This window comes from Melanostigma gelatinosum (assembly GCF_949748355.1).
Source record: "Melanostigma gelatinosum genome assembly, chromosome: 9".
Classification (NCBI taxonomy): Eukaryota; Metazoa; Chordata; class Actinopteri; order Perciformes; family Zoarcidae; genus Melanostigma; species Melanostigma gelatinosum.
In genome coordinates, this window is record NC_136642.1 from 17,743,248 (window position 1) to 17,761,662 (window position 18,415).

At 43.5% G+C, this 18,415-nt stretch overlaps 1 protein-coding gene across 1 annotated transcript; it reads left to right on the forward strand.

The window, feature by feature from the left end:
- Window positions 1-3,664: 3,664 nt before the first annotated feature.
- On the forward strand, window positions 3,665-18,013 carry rspo3 (R-spondin 3). Its single transcript, XM_079275086.1, has 6 exons — window positions 3,665-4,357; window positions 8,281-8,475; window positions 9,038-9,181; window positions 9,396-9,542; window positions 9,674-9,859; window positions 17,076-18,013. The coding sequence occupies exons 1-6, from the start codon at window positions 4,258-4,260 to the stop codon at window positions 17,297-17,299; spliced, it is 996 nt and encodes a 331-aa protein (XP_079131212.1). The 5' UTR covers window positions 3,665-4,257; the 3' UTR covers window positions 17,300-18,013.
- Window positions 18,014-18,415: the final 402 nt, after the last annotated feature.

The following is an 18,415-nucleotide window of genomic DNA, read 5'->3' on the forward strand; positions in this document are numbered from 1 at the left end:
AAAAACTGTTCCCTTCTCTTTTGACCTTCTCGATGCAAACCTCTGAGCTGCTTTCCCTCTGTGTGTCTTGCTGACAGTGATTATCTGTCCTTGACCACCTTCTCAATCCCTCTTACTATGAAATGATCCCCTCAATCACCCTGGTACACTCACAACAATGCAGCCTCACAAACATGCACACACACACACATTTAAGATGAGTTTACTCCACCTGCTTCCCCAAAGCATGCGCCTGTCTTATCCTTGCTTATATTTATCTAATCCTCCCAGGCTCTGTGCATAATAGAATTTCAAGAATCAATGATTATTTATTAGAACTTCTAGATCCTGTATTTATGTGTATGTGTGTGTGTGTGTGCGTGTCTATTTTCATAACTTTGCACCGCCTCTGCTGCCCCGTGTCACTGTCTCTCTGTACTTGCTTCATGCTGAGAGAATGCACAGGATTGCCACCGGGCTATTTGCAGCGCTAATAGATGCAACGTCAGAAAACAAACCTGCATATAAGGCCACAGACTGCACCACTGTGTTTTCACAGACCCCAGCGAGACACGCGCCATCAATTGCTGTCCACACTGAGCCCGGCCTAATTCATTAACCGATGACAGGACAGCGGATCAACATTGTCACTGTCATCTGGGAATTTTATGAGTCATAGGCCGGGGCATAAAGAGTTTGGACATCACAGGCATGAGCTTTGCGGTGTGGTGGTATGTTTGCCACTCTCATGCGTCTGAGGATTAAGAGCGTAAATGGATTTGTGCAATGTCATTTGAATATTAGAAAGTGGACATCTGCTTGTTAGCCTATGCTTGTAACCTCTGATTGTAGCTTATGCTAGGGGATTGTGAAGTGTCTGATACACTTTGAACCTCAGCCTCTCATAACAAAAGTTATGTTTGCATTAATTATTACTCACCAAAGAGCATTGTGTGTAACCTCACAAACATGCTGAACAAAGCAGGGACCCACTCGTATAAAAACTGTGCCACTGTGCTACAGTACCACCTACCCAACACCAATAGGGAGACAGACAAAGTGAAGCATTTAGCAGCTGAAGAGTCAGATCGTCCATGTATAGAGTTAGTAGTTTAACTGCTTGGCCAAACTTTATGTCTGAAAAGATGATGCCGTGCACTCTTATGGCCCTCTCTTAGCTCAAGGCCTAATTAAGAGTAAGGCTAAAATAGGAATAAACGTGGTATTTAAAAAAGAAAAAGGTCGTAGTGTGCATCCATCCTTGGTCGGGAGGGTCTATGCACCTGCCCGACTTCATTTGCAGGTGCCGACTGATTCTCTCACTGGACAGTCACAGGGACTGACCAAGTGACCTTAACCTTGCGCACCCCAATGCCACATACATATACACACACACACCAACACACGCAAACACACACACACACACACACAAAACACACACACATATTCCTACCCCCAGGGGATGGTGGGGCTAGTTCAGACTGGGATACAAAGACAAGCATTATTCTTCGACATCCCTTGCGCCAAACTGCTGGGACGGAGGAGAGAGAGGAGGGAGATTTCATAATTTCATCATAATATTTGACCATTTTTCCAATCTTTTTGCAAAAACAATTCAATTGAACACACATGAGCTTATATGTGACACTAAATGTATTTGTCTAATACAATCTGTGCTTTTGTTCAAATAGAAAGATCTTTGAAAAACGACATGACATTTTCATTTTGCATCGTCACATGCCAAACTATAATGCATCACTTCATGTCCTGGGTAACGTCTGGATTCAGCAGTCTGCCTCAGTGAAGGTGAAATGGTTTAAAACAATGCATCTATCTCTGTTACGTCTCACTGTCCTGGTGCTGAGCGAGTACAGGGCAAACAAGGAAGTAGTCCCATAAAGAAAGAGCCCACACTGTGTTTGCATTGCTTTCCTAAGCACAGTGACTGATGAAAGACCAGAAGCCACAGCGAGGAGAGGCACTGGACTTGTGCATACTGTCCCCCCCCCCCCCTAAACATCAACACACCAGTTAGACAAATGAAGCTTCAACCCCCCTTTACACTGCTCTGCTCCAATCTCCAGAGGCCGCAATTCACTAAACCTGGATGTATACAACAACGTCTCTGCATCTCTGACCAATTATCAGGAAAACTCCCAAACTGAGAAGTGACAACTGAATGATGATGGGCAATGTATTATCAATGCACTAAATAGTCCCGAATGTCTTAATGTCTTTGTTTCTTCAAACTTTCTGCCTCTTACAATTTGACGACTTCCATGTGATTTATAAGATATGCATTCCAATTGTTTTGTGGAAATCTTAGTCAGCCTAACAATACAAACATTTGCAAGGAAAAGGTCAAGTGCAACAGTTTACCACAACTCACTGACACCAATGCTAGTCTGTTATGACAATGTGCCTCAAGCTTTTATGGAGCTAACTCCCTCTAGAGGTAATAAGATGAGATGCTGCTGCTTCTTTGGCTGATGTCAACTGGGGGGTTTTCTCCCTCCACACCGAACCATCACTGTGGCTTGATTAAAAAAGTTGTTTTTTGAAAGTCAAAGGGATTATCCCACACAGTATCCGATAAACTACTGGCACATGAATAAATTACTCTCTGTTGCACTGGCTTATCTTTAGGTGCATTTCTGCAGATCAATTTCAAATGTCATAATTGAAATTGAATATTGAAAATAAATATAATTCCAATTTCTCAATCCTTTGAAAGAACCATTTTCCTGGAGTAATATTAGAACAGCATCATACACGCACAGATAATCCTACATTGTGGATAAATCACAGTCTCAGTTAGGATAAGGAAACGACATTTGGTCACCTCTCTCTTTGGAGAGAAAAAGTCAAACATCAAAAGGCACAAAATGACATCAAGTTACAACACCTGCTGTCATAACGGAGCTCTTCTTTTTCCTCATGCTGCACTAATTTAATCTGGCTATTGGGATTATGACCAGAATGTGTTGAACCAAATGAAAAAGATTTACTTGCGTGAAAAAAACATTTATTCTGTTAACTTTCAAAAAAAAACTTTTCAAACACATAACAATTGTAACTATATTGGCTATATATGTATGTTTGTTCAGTTCAAAAAAGAAGCTGGGTAGCAGGTGAGTGCATTCTCTTCAATCATGTCATTTTTACATTCAGTTCATGTTAAAAGATGCACATTTAAAGCATCACTGGGAGCAAAACTGAATCACGGAGAAGCTACAGTAGGCTACACATTTCTAAACCCTCGTTGAAAGAATTTAACCTCTCTCTCTCGCTCTCTCTCTCTCTCTCTCTCTCTCTCTCTGACGCGGGGGTGCTTGCCCTCTAAATAAACTTTGGAGCTCATAGGGGGGAGAGAGAGAGAGAGAGAGAGAGAGAGAGAGAGAGAGAGAGAGAGAGAGAGAGAGAGAGAGAGAGAGAGAGAGAGAGAGAGAGAGAGAGAGCAGAGGGCTGAAGTCATCAGCCGGCCGGCAGAAAGGGGAGTGAATGGGTCCTGCACGCAAAGCAGAAAAGCGCTGAAACTGCGGAGATTTACTTTTGTTCAGTAGCCTGCCGCCGACAGCGAGGGAGAGGAGGTGTGTGTTTGACAGCCAACAGCAGAACAACGAAACTTCAACTTACATATTTCTTTGTAATACCAGTGTTGGTCCTGTGATGGCTTTTACTTTTTGCGCTTTAGCTGATGCTGAGATGAAGCAGAGACCCTCACCGCGCCTGGCACGTTAGGGTGTCCGCACACGCACCGGGACGCGCAGCGCATCTCCACTGAGAGAGACGCGGAGAAGAGGCAGGTCAATTTGGAGTCCTGCACATGGAAATATTGTCTCAAACTTTTTGAGAATTATTTTAATCATAAATACTAATTCTAATTATCTTCTTGACCTACACCAATGAGTGATTTTGCTTTCCTCCTTCGCACACCGGATGAGAATCGAGCTTTTTGGCGTGTTTTCTTTCTTTTTTTTCTCGAAGGGATGTTCTTTAACACAGCACGGATAGCGGATCCCTGACTCACTCTGGCTTTCTTGGCACATATGAAGATCCTATCCAGGATGTTACATGCTAAGCGGCCCAGGCATCATTGGGCCACAGTACACTACCATCACCACATATCACCACATAGCTGGGGGTCCTGCTGTGTCTAGGAATTACCTATACCCTGCACACTCTGCCTCCGTCTGGGGGGAAGAAAACGGAATCTTATTCCATTAGTGACTTGGTGAACATTGACATTGGCTTTACGAGTCTCATCTCGGGGCTACTATGCAATTACAACTGATTTCCTTTGTTTTGATCACCTTGCACTGCATGGATTACACTGGTTGTCAGCAGCACAGCAGCCCAAGGCACCGGCAACATAAACGTGAGTAGGTCAAAGTGCGGTTCCCAGTGTGCGCACACACTAAGCATATTCTTTTTCATTTTCTTATATATTTTTTCAGCATTTATTGGCCTGTTTTACTCACAGAGGCGTTAAGTCACAACGGTCTCCCGCCGACATTCTACACCTTTTACCAACGAAAAACTGTAAATTCTATATTCAGTCTATTCTAGATGTTTAAATTAATGTTATTTGGAAGGTTTAAAAAATTGCATTTTTTCTGTTTGTCTCTCGCTCTCTCTATCTCTATTATATCATTTAAGATTAAAAACAAAATCAACACATTTTGGCAGATTGTAACAGTGATTGTACTGATCTTCCAGATTATTGGGAATTATTAAAGCCACCCTACACTTCTCCATCATGGTTTTAAGCACTACAACGCACTAAATTGCTGCTATAAAACGGGAGAGTGATTCTTGATAAAATTCCAGCGCTATTAGCTCTTTGGTTGTGTGGTCCATCAGTAATGTCACCATTTTTATTCCACTTTTACGATGTTTCCTTTGAGCCTTAGTTTGATGAATGAATTGTTCTGCCTGGCTGTCACCTGAAGCCTGCAGCGGCTGCTCTTTGCGCACAGTATCTGGTTCACTTCGCTCTCTAGCGGCCAGAGCAGCAGACTTCATGTGCGCAGAGTGTCGGTTGTCCGTCCGGCCTGATCAATATTCAAGTGTATATTCACAGCTTTAGATAAGTAACCTCCATGTTCAGATCACATATTCACATTTATGAAAATTGAACTCAGTATTGCAATTTGAAATCATGCATCTTCTTCTTATTACTGTATCTGAGTTCGTGCACATTTGACAGTCGGCTCCATGAAACCACCAGAGATGCTCCACACTGAAAACACTGAGTGAAGGTATTTCATTTCCCATATATCTCCCCAAGGTCCAACATTATGTCTCCTCTCTTGAGCTATGGCAAGCCAATTTCCATGACACCATGAAATAAGTATTAATAAAGTATATTTTTCTACTCTTCCTACACTCACTTTATCATTGAGGGTCTCCAGATGTGCTCTGTGACTAAGCTGTTAGAGAAGAGCATTGAAAAATGGAATATTTGCTTGCCAGCGTGGCCGAAGACTGACTGTGATATACAACGATAGATCTCGAAGTGATGTTTTATCCCTGCCACCTGGGGCTGAAACGTCTCTCTACATATCTTTACATGTAATCATTGAGCTCAGATCTGTAGTCCGGAGCAGGACGGGTTTTGGTGTCATTTCTTCCCTTGTGACCACCAAAGTGGAAATAAAAAAAAAAAGAGCAGGGACTTGCAGCATCCGGGGTTAACTGTGTGTTTATTATGTAGTTTGAAAGGGGTCCTGGGGTTACTTGCTCTTGGCAGCTCTGTTCAATGTAGTTTAGGTCAGACCTGCAGAACTGAGTGAGGATGGTTTTACTGCTCATCAGAGAGAAACAGCCAATATAGATCTTATTTAAACTGCAGCAAACAGACATATAAATGACACCCGACAGACGTTTTTACAATAAAGGACAAGGAATATTTCCCACTGTATTAATAGGTTGATTATTCTCAGATGTTTGTGCTGTGCTAATGTAGGATATTTATAGATGTTGTAGAGTCTGCTTTATACCCTACACTGCACCAAGACACACAGATTCTCTCTTTTAAATGTTTATTTCCCCCTAAACAATTTTAAAGAGCCTCTTAACACAGTGTAAGAGAGGGGGGCAGGAGGGGCTATTACAAGTTCTCAAACAGTTGGTTTCTTGAATCCTGAGATTGAAAAAAGTGTCAACAATGTGCTTTATATGAAATTACAATTTATTAAATTAGTATATGTTTGTTTTTATTCAAAAATATATGCTGAAAATGTGTTTTAAGGGCTGAAAAAGATCAAACATTGTACGGTACAGCATATGACCATACTCAGATGATGCAATGCTGTTGTTGGATGGCAGCACCAAAGCATTAATTCATTTCTGTCCAAGCTGAAGGTTTAGTTCACGAGGAGACTCCTGCCTGTCCAGACTGACTCAGTACCCATTAATTGACATGTGCTAAGAATCCAAACTTCCTCCAAGGATGCAGATAGCGAACACTTGCAGAGATATCAGGGAGGATGGAAGGATTAGTTGGTGAAGGGTGAATGAGTTCACACTTCAGAAGGAAAGACGGGGGTAAAGACTGAGCTGGGAGTCAATGACCATCGAGTCAACGAGCCAAAATTAAGATGCAGGGACTGAACCCGAGCTCCAAGCTTCCTGTCTGTGATGATGCATCCAAAAGTGAAGGCATGTGGGTGCCTGGGTGTTAACAGTGGAAAGCACGTATACTGGATAGTTTATCAGGTCGGTTCGGGGCAGGATGAAGATGGGATGATTTCGATCTTGAACGTAGAATTATAAAAATGGGTCACATGATGGAATCCTATAAAGAGTTAACCATCCAATTGTTATGGCACATTTTTTCACGATATTCCTATTTTTTTTGCACAGTTCTATTTCCTCCATGAACCATATGTGACTTTGTTGGTATGTTATGCAAGTCCAACTGAGGTTTTGTTCGTGCGAGTGTGAGGGCAAGGCCAAATTCCTGTGTCTTAAGACTTCTGTGAATCAGGGCATCTTGGCAGGAACACATCTGGGCAAATGGACAGCAGTTGTAAAGATTGTCGAGATATTTCAAACAAAGTATCCATGATCTATGGTAAACTGTCAGCCAAACCCTGAACTTAGAGAAGAAGGAAGAGGGCCAGCGTAATGCAGTGGCATGAGATGCCAAGGCTGGAGAGGAAAACCAATTCCTTGGACGTTACAGGGATTGCTTTCGATTTGCCTGCCATGTGTGACTACTGCAACATTTTCCAATCAGTGCCTCTGAGAATGGAAAAAACATCCTCTCTGAACTGCCCAACATCATGGAACCTGTCAAGTCACCATCCAACCACCCAACACCTCTTTATTACTGTTTTTGTCAACTAAGTGCAATCAGACACTGAAAAAGGATGACATCCAGCCGTTTCCCAGAAACTGACTGCAAGAAATCACCCTGAATTGAATTATTCTTTAATACAATTAGTTCTTTAAGACTTTAAGCCCTTGGTGTTTACCCTTTTTAAGATTTATTTTAACACAGAGGCTGAAAGTTGGAAGAAATTAAACAGGTCTGTGACAAATTGTCAACATACAATTGAAATGATTAAAACTTATACGCAGAGCTTTCATCCAGGGCAGACAAAGTTTGGTGAATCATCCCACAAAAAAGTGAAGAGTGGGGGATGAAAACCACACTGTAAAATATATCAACATGAAGTAAACACTACAGTACTTATGTACATAAACAGGGTTGTAGACAAAGTGTAAACAGCTGCCATTGGCACTGTGCTATAAGGCAGTATGTGATTATTCCTCTGATACTGGAATTAAAGACTTATGCCTTTAAAATAAGGATGTATAAACCGTCATAACAGTCTGGGTTGTACTTTGTATGTTATGTTATCAGCCTAATCCTGATTAGCGCATGGCAACCTAACAAAAAAGAAAACTTTAACAACACAAAATGAGAGGAAATTCTCTGGTCATTGGCTGTGTTAGGTAGCAAGATAAAAGTTTTAAAACCTGCAGGTATATGTGATGAAGAGGCTGGTATGAATGGGATGAACAGCTAGAGCAGTTTAATATAGTAGGGCTCAATAAGGTTCTGAATTGTACCACTTGGTGACTTTTTGTCAAGGACTAAAAATGGGACTCGTTGGACTGCATTGGGGTAAAAAAAAAATTGTGGTGCATATTTAGCAAGATATCCATTAAGATAAATTAAAATTTCATTGTTTAATATTCCTCAAATAGTAATTTTATACGATGTGAAATTCATACTTCACCTAACCCCCCCCCCCCCCCCCCCCCCCCCATCACTGCTCCTGTCAACAGAGATCTCTGGTGTGAGCTCAGGGTGCCAGCAGGGTGGCTGTCTGACCTGCTCTGACTACAATGGCTGCCTGTCCTGCAAGCCGCGCTTCTTCATGCATCTGGAGAGGATTGGGATGAAGCAGATCGGGGTGTGCATGACTTCCTGTCCTCCGGGCTTTTATGGCACGCGCTCCCCAGAGAGAAACACCTGCACGAGTAAGTAACAAACTGCATTTGTAGTAGCCAGGCTTTTGTGTAATTAGGTTCACCCTGAATGGATGGGCAGAAGTATTCAGCATGATCCTCACTTTTCTGTGTGTAACAAGCACACACAGAGAAGTATCTCAGCCTTGTCTTGAGTTAAATGTGGCCTCTTAACAGTGTGTTTTACTTAGATGTGACAGGCACAAGAAGTTCAGTCGGCTCCAAGACATTGTCAAAATACATGTCCTCCCTTCTTTACAAACAACAGTTTCATAACCTGCTTGTGAGAGATGGCATTATTCATACTTACAGTATGAACTCCTATAACTTGATACCTGTTAAGTATGTTTCCTTTTGGTGACTTTAAATGAAACCAAGTGTTTACTTAATATCATAAATCCATCTGACTGCGGTCGCCCATATATTCCTGACTGTATTCCCAGTGAGACATGCACACACAAATGCACACACACACACACACACACACCCACTGACACCCTGTATATTTAACACCAGGACACACACGATAACTTATACAGTTTAAATAAACGCTGGCGGTGGGTCTGTGTTTCAGAGTGCAGGTCGGAGTGCGACTCCTGCTTCAACAAGAACTTCTGCACACGCTGCCGAGCAGGATTCTACCTTCACCTGGGCAAGTGCCAGGAGAACTGCCCCGAGGGGCTGGTCCGCAGTGACACACAGAGGGAGTGTGTTCCCAGTGAGTGTTTAGAGTTCACATTTATCAGGGACAGGGATACAATGTGGGGTTTGCCCCTTATGCTACTCTATTTACCTCATATTTATCCTACATTCATCATGCAGAGTTTACCGAACAATTCCGACTTTGGAATGAAGCGCACATAAAAACATGTTTCGGTGTTATATTTGGCCCCTGTATTCAGAGATACATAACTGTGCTTTTGTCTTTACAGGGTGCCCTGCGGAGTGCGAGGCGTGTGTGAACAGTGAGACATGTGCGCGGTGCCGGCCAGGCCTATACCAGCTCAGCGGGAGGTGCCACCATGTCTGTCCAGAGGACTACGAGCCCAGTGACAAACTCATGGAGTGCACACTACAAGGTCAGTCCAGTGTGTGGATGTGTCAGAAGAAAAGACTATCGTGATGGCAGGGGAAGGGGGGGGGGGCTTGTTGTATAATGGCTAAGCACTTTCTCACCCTCATTTCTCTGTCTTACTTTTCCCCCTGTCAGTGCACTGCGAGGTGGGTGAGTGGAGCGAGTGGAGCCCCTGCTCTCGGTCCGGGAGAACCTGTGGGTTCAAGCGGGGCCAGGAGACCCGCACTCGGCAGGTCCTCCAGTACCCATCACCCTTTGGCAATCCCTGCCCCGAGATCTCAGAGATGAAAGAGTGCCTGGTCAAGAGGAGGAAATGTGCAGGTAAAGACAACAGTATAGTTGATAATAAATAAAACAGATTTTGTTTCAAAAGGCCACATTCTAGACATTGTCTATTGTAGCTGCTGTTGACCCATCCCACTCGCTGCCAGCAGCGTATTTGTGACACACGGCACAGTTTCTATGAATTCCAGACCGTGCTGCTTCAGCTTGTACAATCAAAGCTGGTCAGTCTTCCGCTCAGGACTGCGACTGTTTACTCAGAGGATTGTCATTGTGGTTAGAGCGAGGACAGTGGGGGGAACACACATGTGTGATGTTGCAATGGGTATGTTGTGTGTGTTCCCACGAGACCTCTTTGGATCTTTCAACAGTAAAAACAGCTTTCCCTGCTCCTTGTAAACAGGGGAAAATGATCTAATGAAGAGAGTTAAAACTGATCTCAGACGGACTCGTCTCTTTGTAGAAACCCGATGCTGCGGTGCATTTACGACCGCTTCGTGTTATGTATGTACAGCGTGTGTCTGGTTACTGAGCTGGTTGGCGGCTAAGGCTGGTTGTTTTTTAGCCTGGCCTCTGTAGTGTTAAATGACAGATTGTAGCCAGGCTAGGAGGCTGAGATCCAGCCCCCTGGGGCCTCACACTTACAGAACAAACAGTGTGCGTGTATATTTGTGTGTGCATGTTTCTGTGCATGCGTGTGAGTGTCTGTGTGTGTGTGTGTGTCTGTATGATGCAGCAGAAAAGCAGTTGACTCTGGAGCAGAAACAGCCAGCTCAACATCAACATCCTCCCCCTGGGAGGCACGCGGCGACCAGGGGATCAGTATTGGTTTATCCTCACAGCTGCCAATACACACACATGCACGCAAAAAAACACACGCACACACCCAAGTCCAGATACAGATACACCCACTCGCTTGTGCACCCCAAACACACACACACACACAGATACACACACATACCATCTTTGTCTCACTAAAATAACCAAACAGCCGTTGCTCTTGGTGGTAATTTGTGAAGAGAGTCAACTGGGTCGACGTGATTTGTAAGGCAGACTGTGAAATGTGCCCTCTGTCACCCCTGCTATCCCTCTCTCCCTCCCTCACTTTCTATCTGTATCTCTCTACTGATCCATTCCCCCTTCCTCGTCCCCTCCACACACACAGGCGCGCACACACACACACACACACACACACACTCCCTACCACACCAAAGAAAACACAGACCCCCATATAAGCTCCCTGTTGGCGCTCCCAGTCAGTCGGGTCGGGGCCGAGACTTTAGTGCGGAGTCGACGGCTCTGTTGATCTAGTTTGAGCCTGGTGAGAGGAGGGGGCTCAGAGAGAAGGGAGGTGAATGAAGAAAGAAAGATAGAAGGAAAGAAAGAAAGCTGTCTGTAGTCTCACACGCTACAGACCCAGTTTGTCGATGTTGCCCCTGCTTGTGATTGCCCGGTTGCCCTCGCTCCAAGAGCATCCGCAGTGAATGAAGAGCTAATTATCTGCTTCGACGCTTCCTCCCCTCGCTGTTTACGTTCTGCACACGCTAGGGGGTCAGTGGTCCGACCTCAGAGAGCCCCCTGTAATCCTCCAGCAGCCCTCAGACACTGATACATCCTCCTCCTTTTCCTTTCCTCCTCTTTTGCACTCTCTCCTTTTTGCCTCCTCCTCCCTCTCTGTCCCACCTCTCCTCCCATTATGCTCCTTGCTACATCATTTTACTCCTCCACATGAGTCTACTGAGTGTTTGCTCATTTCATCCTCTTTCGCCCATTGGTCTGTTCTAACTCATTATTCAATCTTTCTTAAAGGAAGTTCAGTTTGACATTTTGTGAAATACAACTGCATTCTTGCTGAGAGTTAGATGACAAGATCGATGTCACCTTCATGTCTGTCAGTGTTAAATGTGAAGCTTGAGTCAGCATCTGATGAGCCTAGCTTAGCATAAAAGCTTGGAGCAGGGGGAAACAGCTAGCCTGACTGTCAAAAGTTTTAAAAATCAGCTTAACAGCACCTTAAAAACCCAACAAGGAACATGTGTCTTGTTAATCCAGTCTCAAACAACAAAATAAGAAGTTGTTGTTTGGGACTTACACAATCAAACTGTTATTTGTTGTTGGTGGGTGAATTCTCTGGCAGGTAAAAAACACTAGCTTGTTTCCACTGCTTGAGGTCGTTATGCTACAGTAATCTTCTCCTGGCTCCAGTTTCATATTCAATGCACAGATATGAGAGTTGTATCAATAATCCTTGACAGAAGATGTTGATCTATTGTTCCAGTTCTGTAGAAACACTGCAAAATATCCCCCCCCCCCCCCCCCCAAACAATGTTTTAAATTCCAGATATCACGTCAGAAAAGTTGTAAAACTGTGGTTAACAGACTGACATATTCTGGCTTATAGTCAGAGAAACTTGGCTCTGTTCCCTCGTTATCTGCAGTTAGAGATTGTGAATGTTTAGACATGCATCCTCATCTGCCGCTGTCTCTCTCAAGTTAACGCTGGCTAATTTGTCCTTCGATCGACCTGCCGTTCACCTCTCTATCTCTGTGGCTAGATAGACTGTGTGCCCTCTGCAAACATTAGCCTCCTTTAATAACTCATACACACAGACCTGGCTATTACACAAGCCAGTCAATGAGGCGGGGGGGGGGGGACACACACACCCCCAGAACCCCCCTCATGACATCCTGGCGGCCATGCGGCAGGCATTCCACTTGTGGGACAGCCCATAGCCTTTAATCCCGGCCTGGCTCCCGCCAAAAGCTCCCCGGACGACAGAGCGCCTGCCACGGAGGATGTGCCACCATAAAACACACAGTGCTCCTCCAACCGCACACACACGTGCACACACACACACACACACACACACACACCTCCCCTTACCCTCAGTGCCCCTCTCTCCCATTTCATCTGTCTGTTTCCTACTCTCATCTGGGTTTTTTTTAGTTCAATGAATACCATGAAAAGGATGAGCCAGACATGATAGCAAATGTTATTCAGTTGTACTGATAACAAATACTTGTCATCTGTGTCCTGAATGTTGCACTAATTATACGTGGAGCCTAAGAGAAGTTACAGACCATTCTTTAATTGGATCCAGATTCACCATAATTTGAAATAAATGTCAATATTTGTACAGTGTTGGTCATAAAAAATCTTTTACAGAGTATCTAGTCTTACTAGAAACGACAACATCTCGTGGCGCATGTATATTAGAGTATACATGAGTGACCACAGAGATTTACGAGTGCTCTCTTATATTACATCATTGTTCGTGTTGTATATTTGTACTCACTTTTATGAGCTTTCGCTACACAACAAAATAGACAGTGCTCAAGGGCTTGAAATTAAATAAGTGTTTCAGTAGCTTTACAGTTGTGGCGGTTACGGCGAATGAAACCACATTAAAAAGGAGTAGTTTGACATTTTGGGAGATGTGTTTTTTGCAATCTTGCAAGAATTCGATTAAAACGATAGACTCGATTCTCACATACGTCTGTTAGGTACTGAGCTAGAGCCAGGAGACTAAGACTAAGAGACTTGATTTAGCACAATAAATAGTTTAAAAGCCCATCTACCAGCACTTCTAAAGCTCCATTTAACACATTGTGCCTCTGTTGCTTATTCTGAACACAAACACAAACGTAATAGCAACATTTTGTGGATTTACGGGGAGTTACTTGCTGTAGCTATTCCCAGGCAACCAGTGGAGACATGCACCAGGCTGCTGGTCGCAGAGAAACGGTCACAGTCTTAACGTGATGATGCATTATTTATTTTTTACTGTGTTTTCAGTAATTCAACTTGTACCAACAGGAAGCCCTTACAGCATACATGTAATAGTCCAAACACAACCATTTCACTTGATAAACAATGTTTGCATAAGTAGGCCTAGTCACGACAGTGACATTTGAATTGAATGCATTTCTTCATTACTCATGCAATTACCTAACATCAAACACTGAATACCACCTGTACAAATGCAATATCCTACAACGCCTACCTTCAGTACCCCAAGTGTAAGTGATAAGTAATGGTTTAAAACATGTGCCTGTACAAAGCAAACTGTGCCAAATATTTTAAATTTAAAAACAATTTGACCAAGTGTTGTTAGAAAGATCTATTAAATAAATCTATGTGTAGTACTGTAGCACAAGTCTCGGCCAAAACAGGACTAATAGTTGATGTCTTCCACTTTTTATGAAGGCAAACAAAGAAGCTTTTTCGAATGATGCTATATCACCGCAGGTATAGGTCCCAGTTCATAAAATCACTGGAGGATTTCCATGTGTTGTCCCTAAAGCAAACCTCTCACTAACTGCCAGACCAACATTATTCATTAAAACTTGGCTCTTAGGAATGTGCTAAATGTCAAAAACCTCCTAAGGTGTCTCATTTGGGGACCATTACACACATGTCACTAAACAGTTTACAAAAAGTCCATCGGAAACAGTTCCAACTAACCAAACGCGGTTTGGTTTGATAAACACTCTCCTAATCATCTCAACACTGGCATGGATTAGGTTTCTCCTCTGGCTCGACAAAAGCACAGGGGCTACAGTGTGACTAATCCACTGAACTTGTAAATAGTTGTAAATCAGGGGTGTCAAACTCATTTTCACTCTGGGGCCACATCAGCATCACGGTCGCCCTCAAAGGGCCGGTTGTAAATGTAACTACTCCTAACATATTTAGTTTAGTTTCCCGGGATATCTGTGACTTCCACAACACGTACTAAGCAGAAATACAGGTTATTTTTTCCATGGTTAATGGCGGACAGTTGAATGGCTTTCAGGGCGATAAGCCCCGCCCCCTCTCCGGCGTGTCCAGTGCGAATGAACACAAATAGCCCCGGCGAGACCGGCGGCGCGAATGGCTCAACTCAACTTTATTTTTTTTATACTCAAACATCTCCGCGACTTATTGAATGGCGTAATAATCGCCCGACACAACGAATCGACAATGAAATTCATTGCCAACTCTTTTAATAATCGATTTTATCGATTCGTTGTTGCAGCCCTACAGACAATTGGAACAGCAGCTTACTTGATGACGTCACCACCTCAGCTGGTCTCATGAGTTTAATTCGTTTTTTTCTGTAAAGTATTTTTACAATCAAACTAAATATGACAACCCTGCTGTTTTCATTTTCATTTAAAATCAAAAATGACATATTATTATTTACATATATATACATACATACAATTATATATGTATATATATATATACATATATAGATAAATATATGTATGTGGATCAGATCCCGCGAGCAACACCTCACATCTCCGAAATCGTCAGAGCAGATTTTAAAATCGGCTGAATCTTGACAAACCGACCACAGATTTGATGCTTAAACAACTAACTTCTCGCCTCAAAACAACAGTTTCAACTTCCAGTTGTGTGATTTCTCCTCCGCCATTGTTTCCTGTTGCTGGTGCAAAATGCATTCTGGGATATTTGGCTGTCCCAAGTACAGACAAGTCACCTCCGATGCATCCCCGCTAAAATGGGCGGAGCCACATCCGGGCATTAGGACCGTGCTTGGCTCGATGTGAACTTTGAATTGGAACAGTACTTGGGCTGAGACTGATGACGTTCCACGAGTTCACAAGTCCAGAGAAGTACACATGTTGAGAAAGGCACGATTACTTGTTGGAAATCCTCTTTATGGGTTGTTGCCTCTCCTGTCCACCTGTTGTGATACTTTTAATGTCGGCACACAGACAACATGCTATCTCATCACTTCGACTTTCTATCTCATAATTTAGACCATGGGTATATTTTGGGTAAAAATTATTTAAATTTATTTTTTTTTGCTGGCGGATTCGCGGGCCACATAAAATGACGTGGCGGGTCGGATCCGGCCCGCGGGCCGTATGTTTGACACCCCTGTTGTAAATGGTGTCTGGACAGAGAAAACAATGAGAGCGAAGGGGACTTCCTGTGTTTATAGAGGGCGGGGGCAGACCCTGAATGAGTCAATGCACCAGATTACCCCATCCATCCATCCACGGACCCACCAGTCTTTGCTATCTTTGATTTTGATTCTTTTTTAGTAACTTTTAACCGTCTTGCAATCAAACTATGCCGTCCATACCGTGTTTGAGCACATTGTTCACACATGCACAAGTCCATCCCCTGACCTCCTGTCCTCTTTCATTATTTCTAGAGGAAGATTAAACACAGTGGGCAGGTAGAGCTCGTTATCTTTAGCCCAGAATGTGTGGGTCAGGCATGGCCCATGGTCCAACCAGAGCCCTGGCTTGATTAATGAAAAGACAGAGAGCGAGAGGATGAGCGTAGGGGGCTAAACGGGAGAGACACAGAGAGATCTTTCTCTCCCTCCCTTTATCTCTCTCTCTCCCTCTCTCCCTGTGTCTGTGCCTACTGCCTACTTCAGCAGTTTCACAATCCCCGACTAGCCAGCCACCCAACCAAGCAGGCCGTGCTGCTCCGTTCCACTCACACATGAACAGCAGCAGTACAAAAACAGGAAAGGGCCTCCTCTGCTTTCACTTGCAGGTCCCGTCTCCAACCTCCCTGTGGGTTGATCTTGTTATTATCATTAATAACTGTAGCCCGAGCAGAGATAAACCTTCAGCATTCCAAAACTCTTGGTTTTGTTTATGAGATGGTGTTGCAAGAACAGATAAATTGGGGGCTTATTTAAAGGTTTTCTATTTTGGACAACGGTCCGCTCGTCACAGGGAGAGGGCCGCTGTCTGTGGGTAAAGACTGGCATCTAGTGGTGAACACCGAGCATTGCGACAACCAGTGGTTTTCATTACTCACAGGCGATGAATAGATTATTTAAGGCTATGAACCCCAGTAACTACAGTTAGCCAGACACAAATCAACAGCAGCTTTAATCTTCACAGCAAAAGACTGTAAGAAGTCATCTTGGAACATGTGTGTTTGAGGCTCCAAAGCTGAAATATTACATACATTCATGACTACATTACCATATATGTCACTTGTACACTGTCTTCTTAAGTGGCAAACGCATAATAAATGGCACTACTTGACTTGTAAACCTGTATTTTGGATGTTTCTATGGCTGTGTTAATTGCATTATATGATACATTATTATTGAAACATATGGATAAGCAGTATGAAAAGATTCTGAAAATGATGCAAAGTAAAACGTGTATTCACTGAATACCACCTTGTGACGTTGTTGGGGGAGGGAGATGACGAGCTTCACCCTCTCCCCTGCTTTACTAATCTTTGTTACGTCATTTTCTTAACTTCCAGGCGGACGGAAGAAGAATGAGCGAAGGGAACGGAGGAATCGCAACAACCGGAAAGATAAGGAGAACCAGGAGGGGCGACGGGAGCGGAAGAGAGAAAGGGAGCAAGAGAGGGAGAGAGACACAGGTGAACGCGAAGACTCTGATAACAGGAACAAAACTGAGCACAGACATCGCAGAGGCCATGACACAGACCCAGTCTCCCCCGAAGACAGCCTTGTACAGTAGTGCTCTGGACAGAAAGTCCAGCACCTCCCCAACCTCCGCCTGTTATCCTCCTCATTCCTCCTCCACAAACTCCCCATCCTCACCCACTGTTCACCCCCCTCGACCCCTCTCTGCAGGGGTGTTGCTGCTACCTGTATGATTTGAATATAATGTTTATGCACAAGCGGGATCGGGCACATTCAGCCACAAGGCTTGGGCCACTATGGACTTTTAAAAAGTATGGTTTCTTTTCTACCCTGTAGCCCCTACTCCTTCACTTCCACCACTGAGAGAGTGGCTCTGTTGAAAAGTGCAGGAGACACTGCTGACGGTACTGAAGAACAAAGTGAGAAATGTCTGACTGTGTGGAGGACTGGCGTACAGACGGACAGAGCGACAAAGACGTTATACTATGTGCTTGTTGATATGGTTATTTAATGGGGCCCTGGTACAACATTGCGCATCTTGATTTTTTGAATGTAGATTTTGCAACATTATTTAGAACAATTGTTTATTATTGTTGTTCCTGTTCTTTAGATGTTTTTACCTTATTTTATTTGGTGCAGAATTTGTAAAGAAAAAAAATGCAAAAGTGAATTTGTTATTGCCATCTTGTGACAGCTTCATAATCACAGCAAGTGACAGATGTAGGAGAACCTGCTGTGAATCAAAGCAGTACGGTCACAAACTGAAAACCATTAACATGTGTTCTGTCTCGGACAAAAGCTAGTTTTATCCAGAGAAGTGAGGAATCTAATCTACCATTGGCTTTTCTTTTTGTGTAAATGGAATCTGTGCTTTCAGTAAAGCTCCTCGACTAGGAACCAAAAGCACCTGCATGTCAAATAAAACTATAATGGGTTTGTACCTGCGTCTGTTTTCTCATCCAACTGCCATCTTGTGTGATCCACTTGAACTTGCCGAAAACCTTCAGAGTAAATGCAAAGTGAAACTCACGACAGTGTGCAGCTATCGATTGTTGATGAAGAAGTTGCCACGGGCCTTTTCGTCTACGGCAGCAAGGAAGCCTGCCACTTTCTCCATAACAATTATAATACACCAATGAGTTGTTCCACAGCACATAATGTGGATCATAAAGCATGCAGACTAAAGAAATCAGTTGTGCTACCTGCCGTC